Below are 10762 nucleotides of genomic sequence, written 5' to 3'. Positions count from 1 at the left end.
GCCTTGGAGAACTTGTGCTTTTTTTTATACTCCATTGTTTCAAGCCACCCTTATTTAGTGCTTTTTTTTATACTCCATTGTTTCAAGCCACCCTCATAAATATAGTAAAAATAGGACTTTTTCAGACAATTTTTAGTCCATCAAGAAGCTTCTTTAGCAGGTATTTTAGCTACATTAGAGAGGAATTAAAGAATTACCAAAAATGTTAAGCTTCGCATCATAGCAAGTCGTGAAAGTTGAAGACTACATCAACTAGTATCATTTATAGTTTGTGCTTGGAGCTGCGATAATAGACTTCACTCCATTGTCGCAACGACTGGATAGAGAAAAGGGCTCTTTATGTAGTGCTTACAACCATGGCAATTATGGACGAGATCTATACGAGCATGTTTTAAAATTGACATACATTGCAGACACCTTAAAGCCCATATTGTGTCCTCTCTCTTTCATAATATATCCAATTCCTTAACGGCAATGAATTATACTGCTCCTGATCAGCCAATCAACAATGTTTGTGATAAAGGATATACTCTACCATTGATGGTTAGAGCACGTGCAGATAAAATGCTTGGTAAACGAATGCATGTACAAAATACTGAAGAAGTCAATCTTGCTCTTTTGTAGATGAACAGTTACATGGTGACATAAAATAGGAGAAGCCAAAGCAAGAGATTTAAAATTTGCTTAAAACTGAGGCTACCAAGGACAGCTTTCAGCATGTTGACACCACAGAGCAATTAGTCAAGAAATTGTCAATTATGAAGCTGCAATCATATGTACGTGGGAAGTCAGATTACATAAACCTTTAGTGTAAAGAAACAGAATGCATTAAGCCTTATTGTTTTGCTATCAAACATGCCCAATTCGCTGATGTCGATTGCAGCCCCTACTATGCACTCCAATAAGGGCCTTACAAATTACCAATATCAGTTCAAAAAAATAACCTAAGGATGACAAGAAAAAAAAGATCTTAAAATTGATCTCACAAATACCTTGAACTATGAACTCACCAGGAAAAAAACTCAATTTGGCTTGATCACTTGGGCTGAAATACACCACTGGATCCAGCAAACTTAGCTTGCCGTACAATACCTCAGTCTGGAAGACAGGAAGAGACTTCTTTCAAGGATTTTGCTTTGAAAGCAAGCCTATCAAGGATGCAGAAAGGGCTCGTTTGACCTAATACGGAGAACCGGTTGCACCTGGGAAGAGCTCTGCGATTTTGAAAAGGGCATCCATGACCTGTATATTGCACCAAAGAGAAATAAATGAGAGAATTTGCTCCAATCCAACAGAAGTTGCATTGCACGTATTAAATGGCTCTTTGAGAGATAACATGCTTCTTCTAGTCTTAATTAGTCTTGTAAAGAAACTTGCCGGATTGGCATTGTCATGACATCTCATACACAAAATACATAAAAGCACCTAAAACAACTATGCAACGAAAAATTACCTCTTTGTCATTTTGGTATTTAGTGATGTTGAGAGGATTTTCAGAGCACTGCAGCATAAAACAGAAACAATATATCAGCCCAATATTGAAGAAAATTTTGAGAGCACTGCCAATTTTCGAGACAACATGTACCAGTTACTTCTGCTTACTTTAGAGGAAGAAATCAGGAAGAGAGGTTGGAACGTACATCCATTATAGCCTCCACAACTCTGGAGTTCTGTAGAGATGCTGCAATATCTGGATTTGCTAGAATTTTCCCAACTACCTCTTCCGGTGAAAGGCCAATTTGGTCTGCATTTGAAAATCGCAAACAGCTGGGATGACTGCTGGCTTAGTTTAAAAAACTTGGAAGCATTGAAAAAGTCTGCCGAAGTTTTCCCCGTCTGAGCGAACTGGTGACAACTTATAACAGAGTATGGAAGATGATACGAAAACTTACCAAACTGTTGCTTTACAACATCACTATTCATATATTTTAACATATCCAACCCATCTGCCCCACCCATGTTATTCCTGAAAGAACAAGAAAAGAGGTGAGAAGCAACTTACAAGAACAAAACTAACGAGCTTCCAACAGAAATGTTCTTTCTTATTCAGGAAGGTAAAAACTTACCATACGCGTAATTCCTCTTTTACTGACAACTAAACCATTCCTAACTTTAATCTTTGAAGACTTCAGCATAGAAACGTCAACAAAAATGCCTATAGACTCAATCCCAAGCATTGCATACAAACTAAGTCCATCCACTCAGCTATAGATGGCTGAATTATCACCTGATCCGAATCTGTTACTCATTGCATTCTCCTCATATGTATGCATCAGGTGTCTACAGGGTAGAGCGTTAACATAGCGATAATGGAGGGTTAGAGCACATTCAATCCAAGAATTGGTTATAACCTTTAGCTGTACCGGAATTGAAGAGAGAGGAAAGGACACCACAGTTTTAGAACTGCCAAGCATCACCCCTCTCAAAGCATACAAAGGAATGTAGAGTATTGTGACACAACTTAGAGAAGCATTAAATGCTCTGAGCTAATCAAATTTCTAAATAATGAGTTATAAGATCTTGAGCTTTGGTTACACAAGCTTTGGTTCTAATAACCAAAGTAACCTAGTATTCACCCAGAGGGCATGTCTTAAGATCCATTGAGTTATACTGAATAATAAGGACATGCCTGCAAAGAAATAAATAAATTCTTTTGGTAGTGCCTTGTACTGGATTATTCTTTGTAGAGCACTACTTATACTCACTTCCTCATGAACAAAGTGGATCTTGACGTCAATACAATTGATCTAGTAATGGTCACAAGGTTCTCAGCCAAAGCAGATATCACAACCAAAAGACACTGTCAAGCAGTCCCACAACACCAGCTGGCCCGCCTTATGGAGTGAAGTGGAGGACACCATGGCGAGATCACCAAGATTCTCACCGAAATACCAACCAGGCCCATGAAGAGCTTGGATCACCCATATCTAGCACATGGGTGTGTGGGCATGTGCATGGGGCGGGCGGGCACGTGGGTCCCAGGATGCATCTCTCAACAGCCATGTACCTCTATAAGTAGTGTTCTTTGCTCTAATAGAAGAGCTGCAACAAGAACAGCATAAATCAACAAGCACACGTGCATACGTGGGTATGCACATGTGCATGCATGTCTTGTGGTTATGCACCCACATGCATGCAGGCATGCACAGGGGAAGAGAAATGTGTGCTTAAGGGAGCCATAAAAATCAAATATTCGTTTTTAAGATTGGAATCACACATATAAGCAAGATTCAATGATGCCCCATATGCTAATGGAGCTTATCCATAGAAATTCCAATAAGATGTGGTAGGGAAGCAGCATCCTTGTGAAGGTCTCATAAACACTTCACTTATGCCGTTGTGTCTTATAACGGGCAATTGTTCTGACTCCTGATTGAAACACCTATCAGCTGCATTACTTTTCACCTAGAAGCTTTGCATTGTTAAACCTGATGTCACTCCCAAGTGGTAAGAGGCACACATCTTGATGAACTGGCTCGTTCGCTTGAATCTTCCCCAAACTTCTCTCCAGGTGCATTCAGCAAGAAAGATCAAACTTGAAAGCCAAGGAGCATAGTATGGGAATACAACATAATGAGCCCAAGACCACCATGGGCATACCATTGCATAGGATTATAAGCCAATGAGCCCAAGGACATCATGGGCTTTGGATTAGATACAGGGTGGACCAACATTGAGAGCCAAGGACCATCACACAGGACTCCAAGGCAATGAGTCCCAAGCCATCAAGGGCATTGGGTTGCATGCAATACTTACGACACCCAAGTAGAGGAAACTTTTTCCAATACAAAAATAAACATGTGGAAGTTTCAAGGCCCAAAGACCTAGACCTAGGCTGTACACACCCAACAAGCCATGCAAAGACTAAGAGAGGACAAACTCAACAAAATTGGCTCTCCCTACAGAGCATGCAAAGTACGCTTCACGATTTGACAGCCCTGTAGTGCAATTCATTGACCATGTTCGACAATAATAGGTAACTGTCTCATGTAGACAACACTGGTGCTCCACTAGACATTATTGTTGGCAATTTGACTCATCAATGATTGCAGCCTGCGGTACAGTCTCTGTTCACAGTAACACACTTTCTTAAAAATTTTGGGAATTTGAGGCAATCAGATTCCAAATGCTCTTTGAGACTTTGTAGACTTCAATATTTGAAGTTGGGTAGACAATGTTACATAGCACACAGTTTTGAAGCTGTGATTCATGGAATTTCAATGTTGAATGGCAATTTCCATTTGAGCATTTTTATGCGCAAAATATGAGATCTGGGACGGCAAACTGAACACATCAACTTTCCAAGCTCACAAATTAGAATGTGTCATTTAATCAGATCACAAACCAAGTAAAAGGTGAACTCGCAACAAAAACAAAAATCAAGGTCTTGACGTTCAACTTCCACAATAAGGACCCAGACATTTAAAACAAAGAAGGCGCATGCTTTTAGAAATGTTAGCATCCTCCCTATATTAGAAATAGACTTACAGTGCTTCTTGCAGTTGCTTTCTGACCGGAGGAAGTTGTATCATGCCTGCAGCAAGGGATTGTTGGATTGAAACAAACAGGCGAGTAAAAATCAAAGGCCCTAGTATAGCTCATAAGATTATTACATCAGTTTCAAAAAGACTTAACCAAAGAAACAAAAGCCCATTTGTCACAGTCAAATGTATTTAGACCATGAAAGAAGCATTTCTACACTTACTCTTAAAAGTGTCAGGATCTCTCATTTCCTCTGGCAAATATCTGGTAAAATGTAAAAATCAGATGCTTCAGTTGAACATCAATGGTCATTAACATTTCAAACACATCATGTTCCAAGAACAACAGGTGACCTAACATTTCAAACACAACAGGTGACCTAAAAGCATAATATTGAATAATGATGTATCATAACCCTGAACAGAAAAAAACTACCCATCTCCACAATGTACAGGTAACTTTTGTGAGCTTCTTGACAACAATGAAGTAGTACTTCAATTGGCCATCAAAAGTGATATGCAGAGCTTTGTTGATAGCAATAAAATAGATACAAGCAACTTTCAAAGAGTATTTTCAATAGCATGACAACCCCAATGACCTTATCGTCAACAGCATGATACCCCAATAAACTTGTGTAGAATCAAGGCATGTTTCCCTTGAGGAACCATAGTCCTCCATGCAGTCCGATCATGCATGTGCTGTAGCTGTTTTGCACTTGATGATTTGGTACAATCGTCTACCATGGGTATGCTGCCTATAGGGAGCATAGTTACCCTAAACAAGAACACCAACCGGAACTTCAACCCCTCTTGACAAGAATGGGAACGTGAAGGGAACAAGAACGGAAGCAATCCACATCATCATACACTATACACCATTATAAAAAACAGATACAATTACACAGCTTCGCATTTAGAACAGTAACAACTTACAAGTCACATTTTGTCTAGAGATTAGAACACCATTCACACGAAACATTTATGGATTCACAAACCATTTACCAAGCATCAGAATGAAAAAGACAGTATTATAAATGCTCATGAGGTTTACGGTAAATCAGCCTAAACTATGTTAATTCATGACCCTATATCGTGGAGCGGCATAAAGAACGCCCCATAGGCAACCCCTAGAAGATCCTGTGAAAGTAGTGCACGTGTGGAAGCATAAGAGGGAGAGAGAGAGAGAGAGAGAGAGAGAGAGAGAGAGAGAGAGAGTTCATTTAAAGTCTTCGGAAGAAGAAAGGGTCTATGAGACTAAAAGAAACCTCATACCATGATCTGAGGGGTGGAACCACTAAGCAGTTATCAACACCAATGATGCATACAAAAAGAAAACTCCATAATCATGATCACAACAGCACAATGCATAGAGAGAAATTTCTCCGAGCTCTAAGGATAGGAGCTAGCGAGGTCTCAATCCTGAGGAGGGGGCATCGCTGTGTCAGGCTGCCGTGGTGGCATTGTTGGAAAATGCTTCAGATGGCACCACATGGCAGCCCAAGGAGCTCCGAGTACCGGGGGGGTACCACACCCCCACCTCCTATCCATGCAGCCTCCCCAGTACCCCAAAAAGAGCCAGCTAGGATAGTGAGGAGGGTCTCAAACCCTCTATATATTCAAAGTAACTCATATTTAATCTTTGTATTTGGAATTATTATCCCTCATATTCCACGCGCCAGCTGCGCACAAGGGGCCTCCATACCCCTCTCTTTTATTTCCATGAACCAAGGCACCACGTGGGGGTTTATACCACACATATACTTCCAACACCCCCCCATGGTCCAAACACCAAAAGACACTGACTCCCCACAAAGATAACCCAACCATTGGGTTCAAGAGCCAGCCAGAAACGCGACTGCCCACACACAATCGCCATTCAAATATCAGTAATTCCTGCACCAGCCGCCATTAAGCCATGAAGCCCATAGTTACTAGGGAACGTGAACGGCAACGGAACGTCGACCCCTTGGGGAACGGGAACGCCCCAAATCCTAGGGAACGTGAGCAGGAAGGGAACGCCACATCACCATACCCATAAACAAACATACTATTATATACATTAGAAAGCTTAAACTTAGAATCCAAGACTCAAAAACATTGCAATTGCTTTTGGAGTAAGCCTTAAGGACTCAAGACTCAGGACATAGTTCACGAATAATCATTGATAATAGAATCTAGATAAATCATTATAGCTTGCCAATGGCATACAAAAGCAAAGTCCATCAGAGACAAGGCATAAACATATGAGATTATCTTGAGTCTTGGAATCTTGAATCTGGATACAAGAAAAGGAGAGTGACACCTCCTACTACTGAGGCTCCTAGAACTTAAAAAACTAGCTGCTACATGCATGATCCACTCAACACTGTCAACATCAATGATCAATCTAAATCTACAGCATTGTGGTTGCTGCCCTCTTCCTCCTCTTCATCATCTCCATCATCTGGTTGATCTCCATCTTCTTGGTCATCTCCAACATCATCCATGGATGCGCCCACCACAGGAACGATTTGTTGGCATGTTGCCTTACCATTCTTCCCTACCATCCAATGAATTCCTCACGGCTGTACCCAGCATTCATCTTCTGAAGCAAACGTAAGTTTGCATGCACAAACACAAGGTCACTTGCCTTTTGTGTCCCAAGTCTGTTCCTCTTCTTTGATGCAATGTGCCCAAAGCTACTCCACAAGCGCTCACAAGGAGAAGAACTTGCTCCTTGACTCAAAATGCGGATAGCCAAGTTTTGCGACAAAGGTGTATCAGCCCCATAATCCTCCCACCAGACCCCACAATATACATGTCCCTTTGTGCATCCTCAGAGCCACACATTCCATAATTCTTCATATAAAAAGACAACTCATCCTTTACTTGCCTTCCCTCTTGTGCATCTGGTACCACTTGCTTCAGTATCTTCTCCCATCCTCGCATCACCTCCTTATCCCACTCTTGCTTATTACCTTGAAATTCAGGTTCCAAGACATAAGCTGCAGCATGCAAGGGTGAATGATAGGAGTTTCACCGCTCCACTGCCAAGTCTACTAATTCTTGCTTCCTATCAGGATTAGTCACCACCTCCTTTACATTTTCAATCATTTTGTCCATCCCCTCATAAACTTTGCCAATGCATGGCTCATCACTATCCATAAGCCTCATCAAAAGGATGATGGGCTTCACTATTTTCACCATATGATTGACATCCTTCCAATAGGCATCACATAAGCATAAAGACTTGCATTCCAAGGCATTTGCACTCTTTGATTCCTTCCACGCCTCCCATTCATTACACACAACAAGCTGTTGGGATATCTCAAGGTGTATGCCTCAGGCACACCTTATGTTTCTATGTGTGAGTGCTAGAGGCACAGTTAGGTGCCCACAAGCACAGTTAGGTGGTGGAAAAGCCACATAGGATGATTGAGTGAATCTAGGAGCAGATTGAGGAGATGATTGAGGAGCTTTGAGGTCATCAGTGATGTCAGTGAGCTTGTATGAGGTGCCTACTTAAGGACCTCACTCTTCTTCATTCCATAAGCAAGTATTCTGATTTTGTGTCCACTCTACTCTTTCCTTTCAGTGTTCCAACATGGTATCAGAGCCATTTGATCCCCCTTGAGCCCATTTCTGCCACATCATCATCTTCTTCTTCTTCTTCTTCTTCACCATCTCTCCCTCTTCTCCCAAAAATTTGCTTGAGCTTGTTCTCCTTCAATCCTCAACCATTTCCCACGCCCTTTCTGCTGGAGATCCCTCTTGTTGGGGCGAGTTTACGGCTGCAAGCAATTGAAGTATAATTCGCGCTGCTGGTCGCCATTGCACGAAAATCGTCGATCCTTCTTCCTGCAAGTTCTCTGCGCCTGCTCTGTCTTTACCTAATTCCTTCCAGGGCAAGCTTCTCCATACCTAGAGCTACCTTGTGCTGAAATCTGAGCAGCAATGGCTGCATATTGAAGGAGAAAACAGAGAAAAACCAGTCGACTTTGTTCAAGAAGGTGAAGGCGACCTGACGCATTTTTTCGCCTCTTCTTCCCAGAGGATCTACTGTGGTATATCAGCTTTCTTTTGCCTCAGAAAGCCCCCGTTCTTTTGCTTTGAAGAGTGTGATATGAGCCCTCCAAGTTCAGCTCTCTAGTTTTGACAGTTTTGACATACTTTTGAAAATGATGCTACATAAAATGCTACTCTAGCATTTCTGGTCTTTTGAAGTTTTCAATAACTTCACTACAAGTGTTGCTTCAGTTTTGTTTTGACTTGCTCGACCTGGTTGTGATTGGAAAGTGTTTATTTCATTCACTTCTATGAAGCATGCAAAAAGTAGCATCATTGTTTGAAAACTAGTCACTACTATTTGCTACATCAAGTGCCTATACTTTGGAAGTATTTCAGTTCTTTTTGCCTTGTAAGAGAGATAGACACTGCCCAATATCTGGGTTAGACCCTCTCATGGCTACTTTATATCATCTTGAGAAGTTCAATGGAAAGGGCTTCCATACATGGCAAATGAAGGTAAAATTTGCATTAATGCGGGAGAACTTATAGGGACTTGTCAAACCTACTCCTACCGCTTCTTCTACGGCCTCAAATGCTGGAGAATCTTCAGCTCCGACACGACCAGCAAGGGATCCGCAAGAGAAGAAAAAGCATATGGTATAATTGCTTTAGCTTTGGGTGATGATTACATACATCATATATCTAGTCCTCCAAAATGAATGAAAATAAATTATTGTGTGTTGTGTGTTTTGTAAACACCTCTGGCCACCTTATGATGTAGGCCATGTGTATGTTTGTTCCATGGTACCTCCTACAGACATTGTGTGCATGTACATGTAGGGGAGATAACCATTGAAAGGTCTTTTTGTATCCCTTTTTGTTTACCTTACACCCAAGGGAACCCTTGCTAGCATGAGAACCTAGCCATAGATTTATCCTTGACCACCATGAGATGGCATGAGAAACTATGAGACTAGATGTATCCTTGACATAGCCTGAGGCATTTCCTTGAGGGGGGGTTTGTTGGGATATCTCAAGGTGTATGCCTCAGGCACACCTTATGTTTCTATGTGTGAGTGCTAGAGGCACAGTTAGGTGCCCACAAGCACAGTTAGGTGGTGGAAAAGCCACATAGGATGATTGAGTGAATCTAGGAGCAGATTGAGGAGATGATTGAGGAGCTTTGAGGTCATCAGTGATGTCAGTGAGCTTGTATGAGGTGCCTACTTAAGGACCTCACTCTTCTTCATTCCATAAGCAAGTATTCTGATTTTGTGTCCACTCTACTCTTTCCTTTCAGTGTTCCAACACAAGCTGCCTTAGAGCATTTTTTACCTCTAGAAGACGCTCCAACATGATGAAGTTGTATGCAAAACGTGTCTCTGAATACTTCAAGAGGTCTTTGGAGGCAAGCTTACGATACACTGCAAGAATGTAGTGGTGTCGTGTGATAAAACCAATAATATCCTTTGCAAAATCAATTATTGGATGAACCCAAGCAAGCTTCCCTATGTCCTTCAGCAAGTTATTCAAGCAATGTGCCATGCAAGCACTAAAAGTGAGCTTAGGATAACGTGCCTCCAAAATGCGACCTGCTGCCCTGTTGGAATTCTCCCCATCTGCTATGAATTGAATGACATAATCAGCCCCCACCTCATTAATAGATTCACTCCACAAATCAGCCAACCTCTCTGCTGTCTTTCCGCCCTCTGAGTTATCAATGGACTTCAAAAAGCATGACTTACCCCTGCAATATGCAACTATGCCCTCAATAGATCGACTACGTGTATCACTCCATCCATCACCCATCAAGGTAGCACCAAATGTCTTCCATTCCTCTTTAACAAGCTTCAAAGCCTGCTCTATGCTGTGCTTCTCTCCTTCTAAAATCTTGGTTCTCAAGGCTTCATAAGATGGCGGTGTGTAAGAGGGACCAAAAGCTGCAATAGCCCTCACCATATCCACAAAATAAGGATTGCGGGCTTCATTCAAGGCAATGTCACCACTATAAAAAAAACGCCCCACTGCATCATCTACCTCTGCCTTCCTGCCAGGGTGCCAAGTGGCAGCTAAGGAAGCTTGTTTCTTGCCCTTCCCAAGACTGGAAGTGGCAACTGAAATAGAAGGCATTGCTGAGACTGGAATACTTGTAGACACTGCACTTCCAATAGGCATAAAAGCTCAAGCACCATGCTTAGATGAATTTGGCAATGCTTTTAAGCGTAAAAGAACATATTCTGGCACTGAAGGACATATGCTAATGCCTTTTTTCTGCTCTCCTAACAAGTGAGCTT

General features: G+C 41.7%; 1 protein-coding gene and 1 pseudogene across 5 annotated transcripts in view; both read right to left on the bottom strand.

Moving 5' to 3' along the window:
* Positions 1-414: 414 nt before the first annotated feature.
* Positions 415-10762, bottom strand: part of TIC40 (hydroxyproline-rich glycoprotein family protein) — a 110645-nt gene continuing 100297 nt past the window's right edge. Inside the window, exons 9-15 of one of the 5 annotated variants that reach the window (XR_015542842.1) lie at positions 4706-4746; positions 4489-4534; positions 1893-1966; positions 1641-1744; positions 1454-1501; positions 1011-1242; positions 415-764 (exon numbers count right to left, since the gene is read on the bottom strand). Coding sequence is in view for 2 of the 5 variants with exons in the window: in XM_087391202.1 (XP_087247328.1) it covers positions 1180-1242; positions 1454-1501; positions 1641-1744; positions 1893-1966; positions 4489-4534; positions 4706-4746 (376 nt within the window). In the remaining 3 variants the exon portion in view is untranslated. The other 4 variants (XR_015542841.1, XR_015542843.1, XM_087391204.1 and 1 more) reach the window with 4 other exon arrangements.
* On the bottom strand, positions 7021-10442 carry LOC147889213 (uncharacterized; annotated as a pseudogene).

Source organism: Dipteris shenzhenensis, chromosome 20, assembly GCF_047967505.1.
Source record: "Dipteris shenzhenensis isolate YYH24624 ecotype China chromosome 20, Dip_SZ_1.0, whole genome shotgun sequence".
NCBI lineage: Eukaryota > Viridiplantae > Streptophyta > Polypodiopsida > Gleicheniales > Dipteridaceae > Dipteris > Dipteris shenzhenensis.
Note: the sequence above shows the minus strand (reverse complement) of the source record. Positions and strands in the feature narration are given on the sequence as shown.